The following is a 27,238-nucleotide window of genomic DNA, read 5'->3' on the forward strand; positions in this document are numbered from 1 at the left end:
TGACTCTGTACCAGCAATTCCAAGTTCAATCTTAAAAAGTGCCAAAGGAAGAATTTAGTGGTTTCAGGACCGGTGAAACCAACCGGGCCGCCATAGGTACAGTTTGAATACTTAGCACCAACATGGCACAGCACAAGAAAACACAAACTGGAGGAGGGGTCAGCTATCCATGTGGCTAGTAGCTACCACATTGGACAACACAGTTATAGAATATTCCCATCAGTGCAGAGTTCTATGGAACAGTGCGACTCTACAGAAGTACATTTCCATCCTCAGTACTTTTCCTTCCATTATCTGGATTCATTCTGCCTCATTCATAAAATAATGCAAAGCTCCAAAAGAATGCAAATGGATGCCTTAGAGCAAGGATCAGAAAACTGTTTCTATAAAGGGTCAGACAGAAGGTATCTTAGGCTTTGTGGGCCATCCAGTCTCTGTCACAACTACCGAACTCTGGCACTGTAGGTAGGGTGAAAACAGCCATAGACAATATGTAAATGAATGGGTATGGTTGTGTTCCAATAAAACTTTATTTATAAAAACAGACAACGGAGGGCCACAGTTTGCCAAACCTTGCCTTAATGAACCTATAGAGGCATTTTCAGAATTCAGTGGAATAAGAGGAAACCTCCTCTCCTACTGCAGAGAGTCATGAAGTATATAATCTCTCGTCCCCTTCATCTATCACCTGCCTAGGCTCTAAGCTAGGGCTTCAATCCATGAAAGGAATATTCCTGGTCATCTATCTGACATTGCTTCCTCTGGAATTCCCTGCCCATTCATGAAAGACACATAGAGGTTTCTTCTCCAACATGCCCAAAGTCATACTGTGGCCCCAGCAAGGCTTATTAAATAAAAATATAGTTTAAAAAAAAAAAAACAACACTGTGAAATATTTATTTGTGTTTTGCAGTATTAAGCATGATTAAAACCAGGACAGAAAAATATTAAGTATGTTGGGTAAGAAAGAGGTGAGCTAGCTGTTTCAGCATTTGCTTTTTCTAATTCCATTAAGACAATGAGTACATAAGACAGCATCATTAACTCCAGGATGTAGCTGAAGGGTGAGATGTGATACCCTGTATGCTCTAGTGGCCTCCAAAGGCGTTCAAGGGATCATCAAATATGTTGGACGCCTTCTGTTCAGATCTCGGTTCAGGCGCTGCCTGTGAAGATCGACTTTTTGGTTTGGTTGTCTTAGCCTGGATACCAGAGGAGAAGATATCATCTTTAAAAAAAAAAAAAAGAAAAAAAAACGAAGAAAAAGATTTGCTGATTAGGCAAGAAAATAGATGCTTTTAAGACACATCCACATAAATCACCAAACACTCAAGTCTTGTAACAGTAAGGGATACCAAAAACACGATGGTCCTGGCTTTGCTACTAATTAAGTTTTATGATTATAAACAAGTCACAGGTTCTGTCTGACCACAATTTTCCCAGCTACAAAAGTACGTGTGTACACATGGAGGAGAGGAAAAAGGGAGGGACAACTGAACTCCAATCCTGCCCCTGACTTTACTATCTGTGACATTATACCTACTTCTACATTCTCTTCCCACTGGATTTTAAAAGGAAAGGGCAATATGAATAAGCAAAGGGAAATCCAACACAGGAGTACTGCTCTTTCAGAATAAATGCACCTATCTGAGGCACATTAATACCAAAAATGTAAGTCTTTATGACTACATTCACGTTTAGTTGTTTCACTGCCTCTAGCATTTCATGACTCATCTTACCCACCTGTAATGTTACTGCTAGAGTTCTACCTACATTTTAGCATGTGTACATAAAGATATGCATACACAAATGTTAAAGACCATGGCATTATTTTTAATAAAGAAAATGTGGCAACAATCTAGTTCACCTTCAATATGCTAATGGCTGAATGCAAAGGAATACTATACAACCACCAAAAACACAGAAATAGATAGATCTCTATGTACTGACATGGGAAGACATTAAGTGACTAAAAAGGAACAGAACAGATAAAATAAATTCATATTTTGGAAAAAATACGTATACATTTCTATGTATACAGAGCTCTATTAACATCACCACGGTTGACAGGATACACACCGAACTCTCAATAATGGTTACCTCTAGGGATTGTGTTTCACATTTTACACTTCTCAGAGAGTATTTATCTATTATAACAGGTATGTGTTACTTCTGTTGTAATCAAAAAAGCAAAACAAAACGAAGTCTTTTCTGCATCCCCTGTGGGGGGAAGCAGGTGGAGACAAAGCACACGGCTCACTCCAGGAATAGGCCCCATGTGGCACTGCAACTGCACTTAACCCCAAGGTCTAGATCTGGGGGAGAAAGGCAAAGGAGGAGAAAGTATATATTCAGCCTCAGCTCAAGTCCTGTCCACTAACACAGGACATCTCAGAAGTGCCACATTTAAGATTAGGCATTAGGCTTGCCCATTAATAAAGCAGATGTTGGGGCGCCTGGGTGGCACAGCGGTTAAGCGTCTGCCTTCGGCTCAGGGCGTGATCCCTGCGTTATGGGATCGAGCCCCACATCAGGCTCCTCTGCTGTGAGCCTGCTTCTTCCTCTCCCACTCCCCTGCTTGTGTTCCCTCTCTCGCTGGCTGTCTCTATCTCTGTCAAATAAATAAATAAAATCTTTTAAAAATAAATAAATAAATAAATAAATAAATAAATAAATAAATAAAGCAGATGTTATACCAACAGGGAGAAATGAGCATGTTTATAAACACAGACGATCTCTGGTGAGACATTAAATCTGAGTTACAAGCTGCTTTCATATATAATCCTGCTCTCCTCCTGCACTCCCTCCTCCGTTCTCTGAACTGCTGACACCCACTCTTCAGTTACAACTGACTCGAACGACCGCACCACACCCGAGGCAGCCACCGCAGCCCACTTCAGCCTGTGGGCCAGTTTCTGACCTTCCCTCCATAAAATCAGAATGTTCGGAGTTATCACAGATGATTGGCAGGGGGCATACTAATACTAAAGGTCAAATTCTGGGCTCTTTCAAATTCCTTGATGAAGACCAGAGCAAAAAGTTGTCTCACCGAAATAAATAGTCCATTTACTTACTCATCCTCAGCCTGACTCAGGATTATATAGCAAGCCAAAGGAAACCCACTAGGGAGTATTTTCCAAGAAAGGGCCCACACAAAGGTAGCAAGAGAAATAACAGTCACTGAATGGTGATCATTCTCTGTATCATATGTAGACAATCAAACTTACCCATATCATCATCAAATATAGACTTAGCTTCCACTTTCTTTTTGGACTTTTCTTTTGGTTTTACAGTTAGGTCAGCAAAGATATCAATGTTATCATCAAACAAGTTGGATTCAAATGTTCTTTCCTTGTCTCTTGTTTTTTGTGAGGGTCTCATTGCTTCTGTAGCAAATATATCATCCTTGTTGAGCCAAAAAACAATTAAAACAATTTGAAATCAAATCATAGAAATGCAAACTGCCACCATATTCTGGGACAGCCACGTGACCTGCTCTCTCTGCCTGGAATGGCCTACTCCACCCAGATCTCTGCCTGGCCCAGTCCTTGCCTTTCTTCTAGTCCCAGCTCAAGTGCCAGCTCCGCAGAGAGGCTTTCTCTACCAGTTCTACCTGAAGGAGTGGCTCCTACCCCTATCCATCACTCTATTCCACTGCCCTGACGTATTTTCTTTAAGGTACTCAACATTATCTGAAAACAGTTTATTTGCCTGTTGCCCTGCCTGTATCCAATGCCTCTAACATACTGGTCTAGCTCACTTCGTGCCTCCAGTACCCAGATGCTCAATAAATAGTGCCGAGAGAGTGGCACTAAAGGCCTTCCTGCCTGCACTAAGTTGTCCGCTCCAACCAGGGCCTGTTTCCCAAGAACCAGAAGCTAAACACTTAAGCTGTACTGAGGCTACTTTATGTATGTCACAGAGAGACATGCCAAGGAAGCGGACTACAGCAACATGCTGATAAAAACTCTAAAAAAATCAAGATTTGTATCAGTGGCTATGGCCAGCCAAGAACCACCTCCACGTGAAACAAAACAAAAAACAACTTCTGAGTAAATTTCAGAATTACTAACAAAAGGACCTAATTATAAGTACTAAGCAAGCAGACAGCAAGCAGCAATGAAACAAGATTATTGTAATGTACAGCTCAAATGAGCCAATCCAGTATTTGTCTTAACATGGAACCAGGCCCAAAAGGTATGGTTATGTCCTATTACCTCAAAAATATCTTGTGCTTTTGAGATGACATCCTGATGACTGTTGGATTTTGACTCCTTCTTCTTGCCTTTCTGATCTGTAAAGAGATCATCCTCATCTTCCAAGAGGGGAAAAGGATTCGTTTTCTTTGCTGGTTTTGGTTTAACAGACTGGAACAGATCATCATCACTGCCTGCCTCCCCTAGAGCGGGAAACATGGGGCTCTTTTCTTTACCCCCTGGTGGGTTGGCCAGGCTCTCTGCTGCCTTTGCCTTGGCTTTTCTTCTCCCCGTGGACTGAGATCCAGTGCCCTTGGAGAAGATATCTCCAGGATCAAAAAGATCATCCTCAAGAGACTGACCCAGAGATTTCGCAAAGGGGCTTCTGTCCACTTCAGACACAGGACCACCTGCCCAAGCTGGAGTGGCAGCTGCCATGGCCTCCTCAGAGCTGTCTTGTCCACCAGCTGCCCTGGGCTGTGGCTGAGGATCACCTGGTGAAATGTCTCCATCTGTCAAGTGTGCAGTGGATCTTCTGAGGACACTCACATCCTCAGCCTCACTGGACTCCTGGGCAGCCAACCTCCGAGCCGCACGGGTCTGTGGTCTACGCTTCCCTCTCACTTTGACCCGGCTCTGCAATGGCAAAAAAACACATGTTGATCTAACGATTAAAAAAAAAAGTGTTCAAAGCTAACATAGCAAATAATCAGTGACTCAAAATATTAAAAGGTTGTCTGGTCTACCTCAAACAAGATATTATCTAAGACACAGAAGAGATTATTTCCTAAAGATTTCCAAAGACATTTAATAGCTACTCCAAGACTGCATTACTCTTAATCTTTTAATGTGCCCCTTTTTGAGTCTTTGGAGGACAATATCTGTTCAATTTCATACGAAAGGCTTCATCTGCTGCTGGAACCCTGCAAAGTAGGCATGTTGGTACTTACTCTGCCCTCAGTTTACATGTGGGTATCTTTCAAAACAAGTAAGAATCAGTGGGATATCTAGTGTTAACCTTTACCAGGGGCTAGCTTAACACCAGAATCCAAGACCAGGAGGATAAAAGACAATAAAAAAAGAGAGGTAATCTAAAATGTTCTTTTCTTCAAGTACAACAAACAATAAATTCAAATACTAAATATTTCACATAAATAATGTGGCTAAGAAATCAGAACTTTTAATATAACCACAAAGTATGAGCTACTTATTAGCAATAATTCAGTATTTGTGATTATTTTCCAAAATATACAATCAAGCAGTTTTAAGAAGGTACAAGCTACTTTGGCCAAAGTACTTGGCTGTGTGTGCCTATTTCAAGAAAATTTCACAAATAATTTTAAGAAGTAGCCAACGTAGACTTACGCTCCCCCTCACCAAAGGCTAACAAAAAAACAGAACAAAAGGAAGGATACTTTTTCACAAGGAAGCAGGTTTGGAAATACTTAAAATGAATGTATTTGCCAGGGTTATCCGAGGTACTACTGCTTACTCAGAGATCAGACAAGATTTTCTAGAGAAGGAAGACTGGATAGAAAAGAGAAACAACTAAAACGAAAGCAAAGCTCAAAGAGTTCAGTCCACCCAGCCTACATGCACAGTCCCATGGACCAGTGTGACAGAACCGTACCAGCCGGGAAACAACTGCCATGGGATCTCAGAGGAGGGAGCCCAGCATGAGAGGGCAGGAGGGGAAATAGCACAGGAGCAGTGAAGTCTGAGCAGACTGTCAATGAGCAAGAGCATTCCTGACAGAGGAAACAGCACAAGCTGCTGGCAGCAGCAGGTCAGGGTGTGTGTGCTCATGGAACGGTGCCTGGTATGACTGGAGTTTAGGCTGACAGTGTGGCTGGTGGGCAAGCTGGAAGCTCTGATTAGCATGGTTTGTAAAAGGCTTTAACACCATGCCAAGGAGCTTGAATGCCCTCCTTCGGGCAGCAGGGAGGCCAGCAGAGGAGGGACGTGATCTGCTCTGTGTTTAAAAGACCTCTAGGGGGCAAGTCAGGAGAGCCTGGAGGAAGTGAAACTTCACGTGGCTTCTGAGCAGAACGTAAACGTAACAGAGGCAGTGGAAGGCAGAATTAGGAAGGTGTAAGGTGGATGGAGAGGCTGAAGAAAGGAAGAGGTGCCTCCTTCACATGGGGAATGGGAGGCAGCCTATGATGTGCAACTGATAGATAGGAAGAAATATACAAGTTATTCCTGCTAAAAAAAAAAAAAAAAGCAAGCAAGTAAAGGTGGTTTCATCACCTTGTTTGCACTGTGTAACGTGTCTGCCTGAGCTGGAAGATCGAAACTCACGCCGGCCTCCCCACTACTGAGAAGAGTGGGCATACTTTCCAGACTGTGGATCCTCTCAGGTTCAGATGAAGGAAAACCCAATTCTGGCAAAACGGGCTTTATTCCAGAGATCTGGGGAGCCGCTGCAGGCAGCAAGGCTGCTGGATTAATTGCTAAATTTGCCTAAAAAAGAAAAAGAAACTTACTCTGTATGTTTTCTTAAAACACAGCAGTCTATTATTACTACTGTGACACGTGACAAGAGACATGGTATACATAATGTATAATACGACAAGAGAAAGAAAAATGCAGGGAGGTCTCCTGATCTAGTCTTAGACTAAAAACAGAATAAGATTATATACCTGTGCCCACCACTGGGACCAAAGAAAAGATGTTACAGACGCAGCACACAAGAAGCAACAACTAGGGGGTGGGGAAGAGATAAGAAAATGCCTGGCAGCAGCTGACAAAAGTAAATATCCAAAAAAGTTTATAGATGCCACAAGGCAGGCAGTGAAGATTCCAGACATGTTATAATTACTTGTATTTTCCAGATCCGAGGGGATGGCTCTTTGGTTTTAAATGGAGCGGGACCTGGTGAGTCCTGTGTGAAATTACATTCAGTTAAAAATCCATTGGGGAAATAGAAAGAAAAGTGTCTCTTGGATTACACTTATGCCCATTAAATTTGATGGAGCAAAGCTGTCACTTTCTGTAATTCTATAATGGGAAAGGCATTCAAATCTCTCCTGGGGCCTTAAAACCTTTCATTAACATTATTTCACTTATGCCTCCTCACCCATTGTATAGGAGGAATGCTGTCAGACCATATATGGAGTAAAGGCAGACACAGATCATGGGTTAGATTCCTAACAGTCACAGTGTACCAGAGCACCGAAATCTAACCAGCTGGCAAAATTACCATGTTGGTTACCCCGCACACCAAATACCACAGAGCACACCGAAACTCACACACAACCTAATGCACTGAGGTTCTAGAAGCAAGGGAAGCTGAAACTTGGGGCAAGTCATTGGAGATGTGCTCTCCCTAGTGCCTGGTTTTCACAACTCAATCCAGAAACAGCTGTAAGCCGGAACCGGATCTCACCCTCCAGTTCTGGCCTGTTCCCAGAACGAGCTCCAGAGAGAAGACTGCCGAGGACAGAGACCTATCAGCAGTGACCTCAGGAGAGGTAACCAAGAAAATGGGGGAACCAAGGAATTGGATATAATTTATATTTAATTCTAACGTAATTCTATGCCAACACAGCCCAAAGGGAGAAATGGGGGTTCTAATGGAAAAAAAGATTGTTCACCCTGTATTAACTCTATCTTGGAACTGATTCTGAAAGTTGTCCAAAAACAGTAATCATAAAAATAGCTTCATGGGACTGAGCTGTAGAGTGAGAAGAGAGGAGGGAGCAGGGAGGCGTGTTCAAAAAAAAAAAAAAAAACCACACAACAAAGCACAGGAGGGGCGCTGGCTGGCTTGGTCAGTAGCAGAGCGTGCAACTCTTGATCTCCAGGTTGTGAATTCAAGTCCCCTGCTGGGTGTAGAGCTTTACTTTAAAAAATGTTCAAATTGCAAAATTTTTAAATTTTTAAAAATTTAAAACACACACACACACACACACATACACACAGTCTAGAAAGAGAGGTCATCCTACTTGCTGTTTCCTCCCTACTCAAGAGAACTCTGAATACCCTTGGGTCTATGTGATGGTAGTCCCTCTCTCCAGAGATGCAAACAAGAGCTGGAAGTCCTTAAGCAGTTCTAACCTGAGGTGTTTCCGGTTTCAATGTGCTTTTTTCTTTGATACCCTGAGTGGATTCCAGATGTTTCTGGTTCTTGAAAGAGGATACCAAGTAGTCTTTTTTCACTATCCTCTTCTTTTCTGATATCTTCAAAAGAAAAAGAATACCAAACATCTGTCATGTATCTTAGAAATTTTAAAGAAAAGTCACAACTCATAAAAATAATCTGGCTTGTGAGTTTTGAGTCATTTCTCAAATGAGGGCTGAAGACAAAGGCAGCATTTCAGAAATGGCATTCTGAAGACTGTGACCTTCTCAGGAGAATTCACTATGCTAAACAGAAAATACAGAGTACCTAGGGGCGCCTGGGTGGCTCAGTCAGTTAAGTGTTTGCCTTTGGCTCAGGTCATGATCCCAGGGTCCTGGGATCAAGCCCCGTGTTGGACTCCCTACTCAGTGGGGAGTCTGCTTCTCTCTCTTCCTTCACCCCTTCTCCCCCCTCTTGTGCTCTCCCTGTCAAATAAATAAGTAAAATGTTTTTTAAAGAATTTTAAAAAGAAAATAGAGAGTATCGAACAAAATCTACTGGGGTGGGGAAAAATGACCCAAACAGGCTAGCACTCGGATTTAAACCTTTGCACCTGAAAGGCACAAATATTTAGTCACCGTGTTGCCTGTACTGGTCTCTCAATAAACAACTTAAAAATCAAACAAATCTGGGGGTGCCTAGGTGACTCAGTCGGTTAAGCATCCAACTCTTGATTGTGGCTCAGGTCAAGATCTCAGAGCTGTGAGGTCAAGCCCCATGTCAGGCTCAGCATAGAGCTGCTTAAGATTCTCTCTCTCTCCCTCTCTGCCTCTGCCCCTCCTCCCTGCACTCTCGCTCTCTTGCTCTCTCTCAAAAAAAAAAAAAAAAAATCAAACGGGGAGCCTAGGTGGCTCAGTTGGTTAAGCACCTGTCAACCTTTGGCTCAGGTCATGATCCCAGGGTCCTGGGATCGCGTCCCACATCAGGCTCCCTGTTCAATAAGGAGCCTGCTTCTCCCTCTGCTGCTCCCCCTGCTTGTGCTCTCTCTCTATCAAATAAATAAATAAACAAACAAAAAATCAAAGAAATCTGTATAATAAGAGCTGGGGTTCGTTAATGCTTTAACGTTAGGAAACCTAAGATGGGGACACTACAAACTCGGTCATCAGCACTGTATCTGCCATTCCTCTACTAGTAAGCCCCACAATTCTCTGTGTGTTTTCCTTACCCTTTTTTTTTTTTTTAAGATTTTATTTATTTGAGAGATGGGGGGAGTGAGAGAGAGAATGTGCACAAGCAGGGAGGGCAAGGGGCAGAGGAAGAGGGAGAAGCAGACTCCCTGCTAAGCAGGGAGCCCGATGTAGGGCTCAATCCTAGAGTCCTGGGATCATGACCTGAGCCGAAGGCAGACACTAACCAACTGAGCCACCCAGGCACCCCTGTATTCTCCTTACTCTTGTAACGATATGTTACTTTCCTTCCCAGAAGCCTTCCCCCACACCCCAGTATTGAGAACAAAAGGCTTGTACCAGAGGCTGTGACTTGGCAGGGCTGAAAAGATCATCATCTTCATCATCCCCAAAAAGGGTCCCAACACTTGGCTCTGATAACTGGGAGAGACAAAACTCAAATTCAGTATTCAAAACAAAAGCCATTTATGAAGAGAACTAGGTGAGCTGCTGACATAGTATCTAATACAATAACAAAACCATAATGTGAAGAACCTTTTGAAACTGACCCTGGTTTTCTTGGTGCCAGAGAAAAGGTCAACATCTGGGTCATTGTCCTTCTGGAGCTTATGACTAAAAAGGAGCTCTTCGTCCTGAAAGACACCGGTGCTCTTTGGGCGGGCATCAGGATCGGGACTCTGGAAAAAAGAGGGAAGTTCTAAGGATTTACGCCAAGGAAATCAGAGTACAAATGTGGAACTACAAAGATATCCCCTGCAGCTGTTTACAAATGGCTAAGGGCTGGACACAGCCCAAGTGCCAATCAAAAAGGGAATGACACATTCACATAATGGAATACTACGGAGCTACCAAAAACAGTGAAAACTATATTGGCAAATACAGATCACATATATATAATCTGGAAAGATCATCTTCCAGCCTGTGTGTAATAAATATCTAAACTTTTTATTTAAAAAACAATCTATTAATTCCCAAAATGAGAAGCATTTTAAGGGTAAAAACACACAAAATCAAATAATTACCCTCCATCTCATTCACAAAGGGAAGACGAGAACGCAGCTGACTTAATACCAGAACAACAGAGTGGTCAAGCGTGTTTCCCTCATCTATCAGCATCTTACTCCAAGACCTGGCACAGGTATGACCAGCCAACCTTCCCCTATGCCCATCTACCTTCCATCCCACTACCTTCAGATTCCAAACAAGTTCTTTTTGTTTGGTAGGGTATCTGACATTTGAAAGTTACTATTCACATTACTTGTTTTGACACTCTAATGCCCCAGACTAGACATTCTAAAATACTCCCCTATTTTTTTTTATGTTAGATAGAAGCTACCATAACAGAGCAGTGAAGGAACGCCCCGAGGCAGAGTCCCAAGTCCCTGAAGGGGAATGACAGAGACAAGAGCGGGAGACAAAGACGATATAAAGACGCTACACATTAAAAACCCGAGAGCACAACATCCTGACCTTGTGACTTCCCAGACCTTGGCGCTGACAGACCAAAGAGCCACAGGTGCAGAACACAAGCTCTCCTCTTCCATCTCTGCCCCAGTGTAACCCCTGGACTCATTATAATGCATTTGCATTGCAGGTACCCCCTCTCTTCCCCCTGCCCCAAAACCCAAGGAGAAAGGCTGCTAAGACCTTTCTGGTAACAAACCTTGCTAGGTCAAAAACTCCCCCTCCCAACCTGTGGGAGGAGCTTCCCAAATGATTGGAAGCAGCCTTCATTAGAGACCACCCCACCCCTCAGCCCAGAGAGACCCAATAATATCCAATCCCAAAACCACGGAGGGTCAGGTTCCACCTCACAGAACCTGCCCACTCTCCCCCTTGAGGAGAGTACTTTCACTTGAATAACCTGCCTGTGCTTCTACTTTCCTTCTGGCTGTCTTTATTCCATTGAGGGTCCTCATGTAACCCTCCTAAGGAATCCAAGGACTGAGACCGTCGTTCACACAACGTAGACTCTCTCGCCCATAACATTTAGCATCACAAGCACAGATTAAACAAAAAAATTCACAACTAAGGAGATGTGTCACCTTAAAAATTAATTATTATTATGGATTATACATAAAAACCCACTGTCACAGTAACTAAGTTTAAAAGTTTCACAACCATGAAAATCAGCATAAAATCACGCACAGTAAAAAGCTAAAAGAAAACACAGCAGGGGCGCCTGGGTGGCACAGCGGTTAAGCGCCTGCCTTCGGCTCAGGGTGTGATCCCGGCGTTCTGGGATCGAGCCCTACATCAGGCTCCTCTTCTATGAGCCTGCTTCTTCCTCTCCCACTCCCCCTGCTTGTGTTCCCTCTCTCGCTGGCTGTCTCTATCACTGTCAAATAAATAAATAAAATCTTAAAAAAAAAAAAAAGAAAGAAAGAAAACACAGCAAATAATTCATATTCGCTATGTGTAGCTCTCGTTTATAAACAGGGTTAAACTATTGGTGTAATAAAAAAATAATAAAGCATTTTTTATAGAAATCAACATGGACCATTTCCTCAGTTTGGTTTACAAAAAAGCACTGGCAATATGCCACCTTATGGGTTTTGCTTTTAACATCTCTATTGAGATAAAATTCACAAACCATAAAATTCATCTACTGTATAATTCAGTGATTTTTAGTATATTCAGAGTTGTGCAAACACCACCACTGTGTAAGTTTAGAACACTCCCATCACCCCAAAAGAAACCCCAGTCCTTCTCCATTCTCATCCACCCCACTCCCCCAGACCCAGGCAACCACTGATCTATTTTCTAGCTCTATGGATCTGCCAGCTCGGGACGCTTCAAATAAATGGAATCATAAAATACGTAGTCTTTTGTCATTGGCTTCTTTTTTTCAGAATGTTTTCAAGGTTCATCCATGTTGTAGCATGTATCTGTAACTGACATTGTCAAATAATATTCCATTTTGAATAGATACATTACATTGTTTATTGAGTTCTTTGCATCTTTTGACTATAACAAGTAACGCTGGTGAGAACACTACATTCTAGTTTTGTGTGAATACATGTTTTCATAACTCTTGGATATATACCGAGGGGTTGAATTGCTAGGTCTTGGTGGTGACTCATGTTTACCAATTTCAGGAACTACCCAATTGTCTTCTGAAGCAGCTGTGCTAATTCACATTCCCAACAGCAACACAGGAGGGTTCCAGTTTCCCCGCATCCTCACCAACACTGGGCTGACATAGAAAAAGTCAACAAGTGTTGGTGGAGATATAGAGAAACTAGAACCCTCAATTCTTCAGTAACTCACATGATGGGACAGACACCATAAAATGAGATTCTTTTATCCTTTCAAAAACCTGGAACTAATAACTTCATTGTTTTTTGCTCACCTTTCCTACGTCTTTCTTTGGAGCTTGGATGCTGTTTTGATCTTCTGTTTTATCCTCTTCCTCATCAAACAAACTAAGAACAGTTTTGGTTCTACTTTTGGTTCCTTTGTCCACGGGGGATGATGAAGAAAATAAATCAGTATGCTTGACTGCTTCCTGAGTAGATATAGTCAAAGGTCCTCCCTGAAAATAGAAACAACAAAAAAAATAAGTAACATATAGAAATACAAGTTCCCCTGTGGGACCCCCACCCCAAACTCCTCAGTAATTCAGTAACTGCGACATTTGGATGTTTCCAGGCACTATAGCTAATCACATCAACTCCCAAGTAACAAAACACTGCGGCCAATTCTCAATCGGCTGCTCCAACAGACTCCTGTGCAGATAATTCATAGCCAAGGATAATTTTTCCAACCAGCTTAAAGTCATGGGTCACTTCTTCCTACCAAGAGATACACATATCAGGTATAACCCTGAGCCACACAGGTTGCTCATGAGCCATAAATAACTTAGTCATAGAGAAAACACAAATGCCAACCACTAGGAGTGGATCATATATTTCCTAGTAATTCATTAATACTTCAATCCCGAGGAGAAACCTTACTGACAAAATCAGACCGTTAAACTATAGAAGGCTCACACTGTATTATGTAATTCGAAGAATCACTAAAACGAGCCTAAAATGCAGATTTATTCGTTCAACAAGTTCCTCATTTCAGGTAAGATACCACTGACTTTAAGAACCACTATTACTGTATGAACCACTAAGAAAAAAACAACTCCCAATTCAACATGCTACCGATTGTGAAGTACATCCGAATTTCAGAGTGATCAACTGTGGAAAACATGCTTCTGTGAAGACACAGGTAATTTCAAAGTGCCTACTATGCAGGAGGTAATATGCTAAGTACTACAAACATCGTGGTGAGCCAAGGAAACCTGGCCCCGGTCCTCAAGAAGCTTATACTCCAAGCCAGAGCCGGCAGTGCAACAAGCACGTAGACTTCAGGCTGACTGGCTGACTCGGGGGCTACAGGGACAGAGAAAAGGTCCACACAGAAACTACAGGTAGAGAATGTCACACAATCTCTCAGGTACAAATAAAATATTTGTATCACTGCAGCTCTGAGAGTCTCAACAGGAAAAGTGTATGTGATATTCTTCACACAGGCCCTAAGAGAGATTAAACATGAACAGCTGAGGGGCGCCTGGGTGGCACAGCGGTTAAGCGTCTGCCTTCGGCTCAGGGCGTGATCCCGGCATTGTGGGATCGAGCCCCACATCAGGCTCTTCCACTATGAGCCTGCTTCTTCCTCTCCCACTCCCCCTGCTTGTGTTCCCTCTCTCGCTGGCTGTCTCTGTCTCTGTCGAATAAATAAATAAAAAAAATCTTAAAAAAAAAACAAAACACGAACAGCTGAACATGAAGAGAACAAGAAAAGTTCGAAAAAAAGAGAAAGGTAGGGGCACCTGGGCAGCTCAGCCGGTTCAGCATCTGCCTTCGGCTCAGGTCATGGTCCCCAGGGTCCCGGGATCTAGCCCCGCATCGTGTTCCCTGCTCAGCAGGGAGTCTGCCTCTCCCTCTCCCTCTGCCGCTCACTCTCTGTCTCTCTCTTTCAAATAAATAAATAAATAATCTTAAAGCACTTTTTTAAAGATTTTATTTATTTATTTGACAGAAAGAGAAACAGCAAGAGAGGGAACACAAGCAGGGGGAGTTGGAGAGGGAGAAGCAGGCCTCCCGCTGAGCAGGGAGCCTGACGTGGGGCTAGATCCCGGGACCCGGGGATCATGATCTGATCCGAAGGCAGACGCTTAACAAATGCGCCACCCAGGTGCCCCAATAAATAATCCTAAAAAAAAAGAAAAAGAAAAGGTATACAGACACCGAAGGCCATCACCGACCTCCAGGTCAGTGCAGCCAGCAGCCTTGTCTACAGGCTCCTGCAGATGACAGGCCACCCAGGAGAAAACAGCAAACGTTTTAGAAGACAGAGAAATTTTACTCTACTCTCTAATTAACAGCCAACACCAACTAAATGTAAAAGAACAGGAAATTAAGATCTTAAAACAGTCATTTTAGTTCAAGTACAGGTGGAAGCAGAAGAGAATCAGGGGGAGCAGAACCGCTACAAAAGGAACACGTCAGAAAGAGCAGACATGCAGAGAGGAAACCAAAATGAAAAATAAGATGTGGGAGAACACCCTAGTGAGAGAAAGGCAAAACAGACCCGGACACAAGATGACAAAGAAAGGGTAAAATGGGAGAAATGCACGGCACCGTGTGCACTGATGCCCAGAAGAGAGACTGATCAGCAAGAACAACGGTGAAGAGTCCCCGAATGGTGGCATCGGATTCTCTTCTTCACGCTTTCCAGTGTTTTCAAAATTTACAACAAATTAGCCATTTATTTTCTGTGGTAGAGAAAGGTAAGGGTGTGTGCGTCCATGTCTATGTGTGTGTGTGTATGTGTGTCTGTGTTTTACAAGACACAAGAAACAAATGTATCAGAGTAGACATGCAGAAAAAAGTCTACCTTTTCTGACTCCTCAACCACAGGAGTGCTCCCCAATTCTGACGATTCTTTGGCACCCTCAACCTTCTTATCCACAGGTTTCACTCCAAATGGTGCCTCCTTGTCTTCTTCATCGCTGAACAGCAAAGGTGGTACCTCAGAGACAGGCTCTTTTTTCTACCAAAGGAAGAGCAGAGGACATCCTTAAAAACAGAAGTGTGCTTGACTAGCACGACAACATACAGAACAAGGCGAAACCACGGTTCTCGAGTTAGCGAAACGTGGTGGTAGAGAGAGTGCGGGACAGTGAGCGGGGCACAAACAGGGCGAAGGAATAAATGCCACCCCCTCAGGCTTGCAGACACAGCGCTTCACCACTTCGGCCACTACAACAGCTGCACCTGTCTCCGTGTGTCCATTCACTTCACAGACACTGCCATCACCGAGACCCTGACCTCTGTCACCCAGACAACTACTAGTCTCTCCTCTCTGCCTCCCTCCTCTCACATTGCAGCTCAGTGATGTCGTCCAGAGCTGCCTTGGTAAAATAAAACACGCACCTGAGCACTTCGTCTCCCACCCGCCGCCCACACTGTTTGCGTCAAGCATGTGCTACACGTGACCATCAACTGACGCTTCATTTTCTCCCTTTAGCCACCTGCATCCTATCAGTCCTCACTCTGCCTTACACCTACTGTAAACTCTCACACTTCCCTGCTTGCTCCTCATCCTCACTCTGCCTTACACCTACTGTAAACTCTCACACTTCCCTGCTTGCTCCTCACTGTCTGTAGAAGCGACTCCTCCTCACTGTTCAAGCATGGCCCAGCTCAAGGTCCCCATAAAGGTTTCCCCGTCCTCCATCTTTAGTAAGCTATCAGTTGCTGTGCTGAAATGACTATTTATCCCTCTACCTAGCCTTTCCTCACTTGCTTCCTCATTTACGTGAATAGCTATCACGTATCTGCCCACAAGGTCCTCTGGAGAACCGTGGGACAGGATGCGTCACCTAGAGCACATGGTGAGGGTGGAAAAGAGGAGTCCAGTTTGAACGAGATTACAGGTGGCATGGGAGACTCAGCTAAGGCATTTGTGACAAGGACAAGACAGGACCGGGCTGCATTTAGGAACAGAACCAGGGCAACAGCAAGGAGAGCAGATGAAAGGAAGGAGCATTCGCAGAGAAGTGAGATAAAAAATTATCTCAACGGTCAAGGCTAAAGGGAGGGGAAGAAACATCCCTAATAAACTAGCAAGAAACAGTGACGGTTACTCCATCTAAGGCAAAGTAAGCCACACGTGTCCTGGTACAGTTACAGGGAATACCGAGAGGCGATGAAGAATAAGCTGAAGCTTATGGAAATGAAAAACATGCTGCAGGACGAGAAAAAAGATGCATAAAAATGTGCCACATAATCTCGTTTAAATAAAAGAAAACAAACACGGGGCACGTGGAAGCAGGCCTGAAAGAGCTGACAACACACCGCTACCAATGATTCCTCTGGAAGGAGTGTAAGGACTTTGTATTCTCCATGCACTTTCTAAACCTTTTTAAAGAAGGCATCCATATATTACTGTATGATTTAAAAGAAATTTAAAGCAAAAAGTATTTAGGAGGTATGGAAGAACCAAGGATAAGCCTCTAGAAGACAAAGTTCCAGGCTCCTCTCCAGCTATTTCTCTCCTGTCCCGCACCTGGGCAGGTATCGGGGACTTGGTGACACACCACCATGACGGGAGGAGGAGGGCCTTCCACAGCAGGCATGGGTACAGAGCTGCCATGCTGGCTGCTCCCACAGGGGAGGAGTCCCAGGGGCTCATCCCTTCTTCTCTGTCTTGCATGTCTTCTTGCCTCTATTGCACGCCAAATTTGCAAGGCCTGAAGTTGGAGCTGAAGGCCTGACAGCAGGCTGTGAGTTGGCTTGATTCTTGGCCTTTTAGGCTAACCCAGGTCAGAAGAAGGAGGTCTCCATGGGGTCTAGCCTAAAAAGTTTGACATTCCCCTTGGGGGCTGTCAGCAATTGCCAGCTGGCAGTAAAATACTGCTTGGCCTCGCTTTGTTCTATGTACAAACTCACATATACCCACTAAGGGAAGCAGCTGGGGAGGGATAATGACAGGGCAGAGCGGGATTCCAGGATGTCTGGGTTCCCTGGACAACTATTATCATAATCCCACCTTCCTTTCATTCTTTAATACTCCTTTTTGATATAACTATCATCAAGATTGGCTAGATTTTTTAGCTTAGGTGATGGTGGTGGTGACATCACTTAGGTGTAATCACTGGAATCATTTACACCAGGTAGTCACTGATGGACTTTTTATTACATCCTTTAATTTTTTAAAAAAATTTAACTATGGTAAAAAACATAAAATTTACCATCTTAACCATGTATATAGTTCAGTGGTGTTAAGGATGTTCACGTTGTTATGCAACCAATCTCCAGCATTTTTCCACCTTGCAAAACTGAAACTCTGTACTCATTAAAAGACTCCCCATTTCCCCCTCTCCCAAGCCCCTAGCAACCACGATTCAACTTTCAGTTTCTACGAAGTTGACTCCTCCAGGTACCTCGTGTAAGTGGAATCATATACTATTTGTCTTTTTCTGACTGCCTCATTTCACTCAATGTGAAGTCCTCAAGGTCCATCCACGTGGTAGCATGTGCCAGAATTTCCTTCCCTTTTACAGACTGGCTATTGACATAAATCAGGACTAAAGTGTTAGTACTTGAAACGTGCTCCTAAAAGGAATAACGTGTCCCTTACTAGCCTGGTCTAACGTTAGCACGATTCCATGCGGCTGTCGCTGAGCCTGACGACCCCCACCAGAACTGCAACAGCGCTCCCCCCTGAGACTCCAGAGACCTAACCCCTGATGCTAAATGGGTTGCGTGACATGGAGGAACCCTTTCCTCCACACTTTGCCTTGTGCTTCACCTGTAAAATACCACTAGAAGATCTCTTTCTAGAATTAGCAAATGGGTTTTTCCATTAGACTCAGCCTCCAAGGTCAGGTTTTAGGAGCTGATTCAGGGAAGTATCACTATTCATGTAACATCACCTCAAGGATATTTCCTGGACCTAGGAAGTTAATACCGTTGTTGTAGGAGGAACAGACGCAGGAGGAGAGCCAAAGAGAGAGCTTCCACTATCAGCATCGTCTTCAAAGAGGAGTGACACTCTCTGGGTCTTCTTTTGGCTACACAATCAAACAAAAGGTCAAATTAAAGGCAAATGTGATTACAAAATACAACATTCCCTCTAGGCCATGCTTAAAGGAACCCACCTACTACCAAAACACCCAAGCCATCTGCTGACCTTACATAGTTAAAAGGAAACCAGAAAAACCTTTGAAGTAGGTGCAATTTGTGTCTAGCAAATCATCAGCCTCTGTCTCTCAGCCATATGTAAAAGAGTTTGGAGGCCTCCTCATCTTGTCCCTCTGACTCACTGTAGGTGCACTAGCTGTTAGCTTTGCAAAGTATTTAAAAGCATGTTCTGGGATGCTGGGAGGAGAGGTGGATTTAGAGTAAAAATGCTGTAAAGATTTGAATTATTAGATTTTATAGCACCTGTTAGCTTTCTAGAATTCTCGAGAAGTACAGAAACTAGGGATCTCTAGCATTTGTTTTCAATAAAGAATATACTGGGGGGGCGCCTGGCTAGCTAAGTCGGTGGAGCATGCAACTCTTGATCCCAGGGTCATGAGTTCAAGTCCCATGTTGGGCGTGGAGCCTACTTAAAAACAAAAAAGCGGGGTGCCTGGGTGGCACAGCGGTTAAGCGTCTGCCTTCGGCTCAGGGCGTGATCCCGGCATTATGGGATTGAGCCCCACATCAGGCTCCTCCGCTATGAGCCTGCTTCTTCCTTTCCCACTCCCCCTGCTTGTGTTCCCTCTCTCGCTAGCTGTCTGTATCTCTGTCAAATAAATAAATAAAATCTTAAAAAAAAAAAAAAAGGCAGCGTGAAGTTAAAATATTTTCTAAAAGAGAGAGAGAGAGAGAGAGAGAATATACTGGGCCCTTTCAGTCACAGCTCTCTTCACCACCTTTCTCTAACCTGTCTTCAACCACCTCGTCACCTAGGATTCTGCCCTGTCCCCTAGAGAAGGTGGCCAATAAATATCTGCCAGAACAAATACTGATCAGGATTTGTAAGGGACAGGAATATGAAAGTGGAGAGTCACACGGAGGCTTAGCACTAGACGTGGGGAATCCAGAACAGAAAGCGTTCTAACAACTGAAAGGTCAGGTTCCAGTTTTTACTATGTGATAAGGAGCCATCCAACTAGCACACTACAGAATTACCAAGGTAACGAAAACTTCAATTCAATTTTGGCTAAGTAAAGATGATACTAACATGTCATTTCAGTGAACTGTTCACCATATAGATCTACGTACTTCGGAACATAATTCATACATACACAAGTGTACGTATCATAATCTTCTTCGTAAGTTTAATTACTAGCAAGACACAACCTATGTAATTTATTCATTAGTTAAATACTGACTTCTACCTATCTCTTAAAAAAGCAAAAAACCACCTAAGAATCACAGACCAGGGAACACAACTAACCAAATGTACTTAAGTAGACATACACACTAAAGAATGGTTAAACATTAAGATTATACCTTGAAGAACTTATAAAAGCAAAACACCACAGTACAGTGGTATCTAATATGCCTTTACAGATATATGCCAATAAAAATTTACACGAATTATAACCAAATATTTGACTACGAGGTGATGAGTGATCACAGAATATTTACAACTATATCGGATGCCTAAAGAAGACCAGAAACCTCATTAAAGCAGCTACGCCAGGAGAGTATCTCATGCATGATCTTCTGAACAAGTAATTTCTAAAACAAAACAAAACACCAAACCAACCCACAAAGAACAGGTGATGACAGATTCTGAAGGTAAGAAAATGAGTTAGCTCTCCGCAGAGAGCTACCACAGAAAACAACAGAGTCCTTAACCTGGGCCCTCACTCCCCACACTCGGCAACTACTGGTTAAATGTGGGCCTCCCATGGAGCTCTGTCCTCAGAAGAAAAACATGCCGCTCAGTGAACTGTCATTATAAATAACAGGTTACATATTTTGATTTATTTGAAAGGTACAGACATCAGCAAACATGAAGACAACCAGAGCCTATGGTCTAAACCAGGACATTTCTGAGAGTGACAGGGAAATTAATAATAGTCATGCTGGAATGACAGGCAAGCCAGGACGTGTGAGCGCCCTGCTCATGAGGCAGTACTGCACAACTTGGTCAGAGTCACAGCACTTCATTCTTTTTTTAGAACGGTTTTGAGATCTAATTTACATACCATAAAATTTATGCTTTTACAAAATCATATGCAATTCGCTGGTCTTTACTATAGAGTCGTGTACCTATCACCACAATCCGACGTCACGATATTTCCATCAACACAGAATGAAACCCCATGCCTGTTAACAGTCACTCCCAACTCTCCTTGCCTCTCAACCCCAGGCAAACACTAATTTACTTCCTGTTTCTATAGCTCAATCTGTTCTGGAATCTGTATATAATAATATATATAAATGGAACCACACATGTAGTCCTCTGTAACTGGTTTCCTTCAATTAACCCAGTATTTAAGGCTCACCCTTGCTGGAACCTGTATCAATATTTTATTCCTTCCTATTGCTGAGTTAAGAGTCCACTGTATGGACAGAACACACTCTCTTTATCCTGTCATCGGTTGATAGCATGTTTGGCTTGTTTCCACTTTTCGGCTACTATGGATAATGCTACGACAAACATTCACATACAAGCTTTTGGGTGGACACATTTTTATTTCTCTTGAGCATCTACCTACGAGTGAAATTAAGTCATTTTGAGGGGAAAAATATCTTACAAGTGAAAATCAAAGATGTTCTCCCTTGTATGACTACTAAGTAATGAATATCACCATCACCCCAAGACACTGACATCTTGTGAATCAAATACCTTTACTTATTACCACAGACACTGGTTCAATGCTTTCTGACAATGACTATCTCACCTGTCCTTAGCAACAGCGAACAGATCGTCTTCATCATCCTCCTCAAAGAGGCTGGTCTTCTTCACAGCCTTGGCCTCCTGCTCCTGAGTGGTGCCAGAATTCCTAAGTTTTGACCTGTTGTCAGATGCTGAGTTCGTCTGTGAATCGGTAATATTCCACTGGTCCTTAAAACAGAAAATATATATTAAAATCCTGGGGCAATTCAGACTAAGGAACCTGGAAGTAAAATGAAACTTATATTCATTAAACTAAATTGCATTTAAACTAAGTATTAAACTAAGTGCATCACTCTTGAAGGAAGTTCATGTCTGGGACTTCTCTTTGAACTCAAATTTAGACAGCTGGGTTCTATGACCTCACAGACCATATGCCTTCCTCCATCACCATATTATGCTTCTCCCCTCTGTGGTTCTGTTCTGGGTTAGGAGAGAGAAAACTGTCTGCCTTAGGAGATTCAAACTTATGTATTAGAGGGGGATGAGAAAAAAGAGGAATGTTTAAAAAATCAAGAACACTCAACTTTGGAGGAAAATGATACTTTAAAGATCCTAAAGCAGGCAAAATATAAAAAATATATGAAAAAAAAATATATGAAAAGCTCATGCAATGCACATCTAAACAAGACACAATGAAAGCTGCTAGTGGGGTGTCTGGGTGGCTCAGCTGGTTAAGCATCTGCCTTTGGGCTCGGGTCATGATCCCAGGGTCCTGGAATCTAGCCCTGTGTTGGGCTGCCTGCTGAGTAGGGAGCCTGCTTCTCCCTCTGCCTCTGCCACTCCCCCTGCTTGTGCTTGCTTGCTCTCTCTGTCAAATAAATAAATAAAATCTTAAAAAAAAAAAAAAAAAGCTGCTAATGACCCTTACACCACAGAAGTCTGAATCTGACCTTTAGAAAGCATTAAGGGAATCCCACCTGGCTATGCTCTTCAAACACAGGAACTCTCGAACACTTCCTTAAGTGGTCCTTTGTTCTCTATAGAGTTTCGCAAAGCAAAGTGGGGTCCACAAGCAGCAGCATATGTTATACAGAATTCTGGTTCCAGCTCAGACTTTCTAAATTAGACCCTACATTCATAACAGGATGCCCAGGCAATTTCTTGACATGTCATGGTTTGAGAAGTGTTCCTCTAGTGTAGTGAGGCTCTGCCAAGAGAGCTTTAGAAAATTCCAGTGACAGGCCATATACCAAACCACTTAATTCAGAATCTACAGTAGTGGAATTAAGTAAAAGTACTCTTTTAAAGTTCTCCAGGTAATTCCAATGGGTAGCCAAGGTTGAGAGCCACTCTTCTAGAATCCTGGTTATCTTTACTCAGCAAGTACTGTTGTTCCCAGCTTTAGCTAATACGATTGACCCTTGAACAACATGGATTTGAACTGCATGTGGATTTTTTTCAATAAATATATGTATAGTACTGTAAATGTATTTTCCCTTCCTTATGATCTCAACTTTTTTTTTTTTTTAAAGATTTTATTTATTTATTTGTCAGAGAGAGCACACAAGCAGGGGGAACAGCGGGCAGAGGGAGAAGGCACGGTCCCTACTGAGCAAGGAGCCCGATGCGGGATTTGATCCCAGGACCCTGGGATCATGACTTGAGCTGAAGGCACATGCTTAACCAACTGAGCCACCCAGGCGTCCCAACATTGTCTTTTCTCTAGCTTGCTTTATTGTAGGAATACAGTGCATAATACATGTGTACATATAACATATAAAATATGTGTTAACCAACGATTTATATCATCAGTAAGGCTTCTGGTCAACAGCAGGCTATTAGTAGTTAAGTTTTTGGAGAGACCAAAGTTTTATGTCAATTTTCAACTTCAGAGGAGGTCAGTAACCCTAATCCCCACATTCTTCAAAAGTCAATTGTATTTTTATTTTCCCTGAACCACTATAATACTATGTAGGAAAAATTCAACAGATAGTTGGCCATTAGTACAGGGAGAACAACCACTAGCAATACTAAAAAGAAAAAAAGTGGAAAATCCATCATAAATTTGTATGTTTGAGTAGAAAAAGCAAATTATGTTGTATCGTTATAAGTTGCTTCTAATAAAAAAACATTAATATGCCTATAATTTCTCCATCCACATCATACCCTCATAACTTGCCTCAGTGTTAAAATAAAGAAAAGCAATTATTGTAATGCAGGAAGATTTTTAATGCTCAGGGTTTGTAATATTATATTTAAGGTCTTTTTCTATACACCTAAATCAGCAGCTAAACCATATTCGCTACTGGCTTTGCTAATTTGTATCTAGAGAGCAGATAAACATATTGTTAAGACTCACAAAAAAGGAGTTAAACTTGCATAGGATATTCCTACCATGTCTGGCTACAGTTCTTGATTAATGAAACATAATGATCATTTAACAATATAAAATAGTCCTAACTCATTTGAATTGGCATATATTATAATTTGAGGGGCATATTTATTTTATTCTCAACTGTTCTGAAAACATTAATCTTTAAGTTAATATACTATACTAAATATTTTTCTTCAAGAAAAAAAAGAGACAGTTTTGTGAACATGGTCTTTGGTGACTAACTTCACTGCATATAAAACAGGTTAGAAGAAAAATGTTTAGGATAGCCGTAACTCTTAAATTCCATCAAACAACCTCCTGCTCTTCTCCAGGAGAAACTTTCAACCCACCTCCTCATCACTGCTGAACAACAAGGCAGATGCTTTTTTTCTGGAGGGCTCAGTCGGTTTTGCTTTTTCTTGGCTCTGAGTTAAAAGTGATGATGACTGCTTCTTAGCAGCTGTTGCCCCAAAAAGATTATCCTGGAAAAACAAATGGCAGAAGAGTATGACAACTTCATACACATAAAACAAAAAACAGGACAATCTTCCATTCAACTTGTTAGAGAATAAGTCAAGTACAGAATATATATAACACCTTAAGGGAATGCCAGTAAATCCCACTTCTCTCTTACATATAACCCTAAAATGGTCTATAATCTTCTCTAACTGTATTCTCCATCAACAGAAGGGAAACAGACCACATGGAATTCAAACGGAAAACACTCAGGAGGGAGCAGGAGGAGGACAAGGTCACAGAAATAGGAGGAAACCTGGCCCCACTCAGGCCTGCTGCGGGTGGCCTCTCCATGCTCATCAGTGAGAGCAGTCCAGCCCGTGTGACAGCCAACAACTTGCACACCTTTCTATGAATTAGAAAGCAGAGCCATGAATTAACAGAGAGAAACTGGGAGCTTTCTCCAATCTCTCACCTACAAAAGACACACACCTGGGACCCAGAGAAGGCATGGCTTGTGTTTCTGGTTAATTTTAAAGAGATGATACAAACATAAGAAATAGTTTACTAGGGGCGCCTGGGTGGCTCAGTTGTTAAGCGTCTGCCTTCGGCTCAGGGCGTGATCCCGGTGTTCCGGGATCGAGTCCCACATCGGGCTCCTCCGCTAGGAGCCTGCTTCTTCCTCTCCCACTCCCCTGCTGTGTTCCCTCTCTCGCTGACTGTCTCTCTGTCACATAAATAATTAAAATCTTTAAAAAAAAAAAAAAAAGAAATAGTTTACTAAATAAAATCACTGGCCTACTAAAGAGCTGATTCTCATAGGTTCAATAGCATTTGTCGATTTTTGTATTGTCAAACATTCCAAAAGTATCTATTAAAGTATTTTCATTAAGGTAATGGAAATAAAATCATCAGAGGGCCTGAACCCAAGTCAGACAGAAAAACACTCTTAACAATACACTACAGCAGGTGAATAGTCCTGAAATGTAAAGATTTGATCAAGGGAGCCTTTAAGCAGAGTGTGGGAAGGTAGGAAAGGCCATGAGAAAAATAAACTGGCACCCGATGGAGCTTCTCATGACAACAGTGAACATTTCCTAAGCACTTACTATGTGCCAGGTATAGTACCAAGAGCTGTACATGAGTTGTTTCAGCCACCACAATGACTCCACATATTAAGCCATATAAGATTTGGGAAGTTACTTGCCCAAGGTCCCTGATTAGCAGGTGAATGCAGGGGCCTGGTGCCAACGCCCATGAGCTTGGCCACTGCACAGTACTGCGTAAGAGGGAAGGTTTCGTTTGTCTTCCCTCTTATTTCCTTCCCCCACTTTGCTCTCTTATCCAGGGTAGGGAAGAAAAACAAGGTGAGGACATAGCTGTCTTCTCCTCTCTATTTGCGCTTTATCTAAGACATTCTCATAGGTCATTAGGTATAACAAAGATCCATCCTCTGAAAAGTATTTCTTAAAGGCAGATTTTAAGAATGATATCTAAAAAGCCTTCCCTAAGAGCTGGGTCAAGAATCCAATGTCCATGGAGCACCTGGGTGGCTCAGTCAGTTAAGCGTCTGTCCTCAGCTCAGGTCATGATCCCGGGGTCCTGGAACCGAGCCCCACGGCGGGCTCCCTACTCAGCGGGGAGTCTGCTTCTCCCTCTCCCTCTGCCCCTTCCCCCCCACAACTTGTGCATATGCGCACACTCTTTCTCTCAGATACATAAAATCTTTAAAAATAATAATCATCTCACGTCCTGCCCACTGTACAGCTAGGAGTCAAGGAAGGAGTCAGAGACAAAAAAATTTTTTTGTTACATGAGCCTCAGATAGTTTGACAGCCTCTCTACCACCTTGTTCTACTGTATGAGCTTCCGACTCTAAAGCGACATCGGCAATGGTTTTCTACTCAGCAAACACTTATTTATCTTGCACTGCAATAACGCCGTTTACCTCTTCGTCTTCATCATCAAAAAGCGAGACCGACGTGGCGAGTTTGCCAGGCAGGGGAGATGCATCCTTTGCCTTACTCACATTTTGAGAAGAAAACAAATCCTGTTGGATCAAGATTAAAGTTCCTGGTGAACAAGACAGATCAGCTTCTAAAGAGTCAGTTAAATCTAAAACACTGAAGACCATAGCATGATGGCTGCGTGAGTCTAGGTCTCCCTGTGAGAGGGAAGCTGGCTGAGAACACGTGTCAGTTTGCCCAATGGGTGTCCCACAACCCCCCGCGTGTGAGAAGGAAGAGGCCCACGTGGAACTCCAGTGGCCTCCCTGGAACTCTGAGGTTTGTAAACTCCCACATGGACGACATGTTCCAATCGATCTCTTATCACGCTAAAAAAGTAACGGGGACTTCCTTTTTTTGTCCAAAGAATCGGAACAATTAAACAGATTCAATAATGGAAGCAGAGGCCAGATTCCCAAATTACTGCATCTATGACTCTGTTTTATTTACCAACACCCTTCTCTCCCCTTATAAACGTATGATACTATTTCTTCCAAATAAATACGAATTCGGATTTTATTTCACAATGTTTCATATTCTACCTGAACTACAGCTAAGAGAGGTTGCAAAAGATCTAGTAGACTCTGAAGAAACTTTCGAAATGCAACAGTGTCTGCCTATGATGCAAACGGAGCTGCATGAACTAGAAACATAAAATAGGACACCTATTCCCTTAGGACAGAAACATCAACAGCCAAGGGCCAGACAATTAAGTAGGACAAGAACACAGTTCCTGAGACCTCTCCAGATAATTTCTTTTATTATGGCATCAACGCCTACTCTCAAACACAGACCTAATGAATTCATTAACTGAGAAGCACTCTTCTCAGCCCAGCGGATTCACCTGGACCCCGTGGAGTCCCACAGGTCTGTTGAGGTAAAGAGGCCACATGGGGGGAGCTACAGGCTCCCATGCCTCTCCTGCATTTTTTACAGATTGGCAAGATTTCACTTACGGAAAGATTTCTTCGTTTCACTTTTCCTTACCTAAGCACCCCAAAGTATCCAATAAAAACAATCTAGGACAATGCCACAGGACAAAACCTTTGGTGGTGACTGTGAAACCTGCCTGCAGATTCTTATACACTCCTACCATGAAAAAATAGAGTTTG

The 27,238-nt window shown here is 42.7% G+C and overlaps 1 protein-coding gene across 3 annotated transcripts in view; it reads right to left on the bottom strand.

Moving 5' to 3' along the window:
* Positions 1-881: 881 nt before the first annotated feature.
* The window catches only part of LOC123800296 (WASH complex subunit 2), a 51,698-nt gene continuing 25,341 nt past the window's right edge, over positions 882-27,238 (bottom strand). For 2 of the 3 annotated variants that reach the window (XM_045809916.2, XM_045809915.2), the window contains exons 18-31: positions 26,069-26,170; positions 24,015-24,146; positions 21,355-21,518; positions 18,417-18,519; positions 15,339-15,494; positions 12,802-12,984; positions 9,998-10,126; positions 9,789-9,869; positions 8,256-8,378; positions 7,018-7,080; positions 6,447-6,659; positions 4,218-4,832; positions 3,228-3,405; positions 882-1,228 (exon numbers count right to left, since the gene is read on the bottom strand). In XM_045809916.2, coding sequence (XP_045665872.2) covers positions 1,089-1,228; positions 3,228-3,405; positions 4,218-4,832; positions 6,447-6,659; positions 7,018-7,080; positions 8,256-8,378; positions 9,789-9,869; positions 9,998-10,126; positions 12,802-12,984; positions 15,339-15,494; positions 18,417-18,519; positions 21,355-21,518; positions 24,015-24,146; positions 26,069-26,170 — 2,382 coding nt within the window. In that variant the 3' untranslated portion in view covers positions 882-1,088. The remainder of the gene's footprint in view (positions 1,229-3,227; positions 3,406-4,217; positions 4,833-6,446; positions 6,660-7,017; positions 7,081-8,255; positions 8,379-9,788; positions 9,870-9,997; positions 10,127-12,801; positions 12,985-15,338; positions 15,495-18,416; positions 18,520-21,354; positions 21,519-24,014; positions 24,147-26,068; positions 26,171-27,238) is intronic. The other variant, XM_045809917.2, reaches the window with a different exon arrangement.

Source organism: Ursus americanus, chromosome 6 (genome assembly GCF_024610735.1).
Source record: "Ursus americanus isolate L20-20 chromosome 6, mUrsAme1.1.p, whole genome shotgun sequence".
NCBI classification, from domain to species: Eukaryota; Metazoa; Chordata; class Mammalia; order Carnivora; family Ursidae; genus Ursus; species Ursus americanus.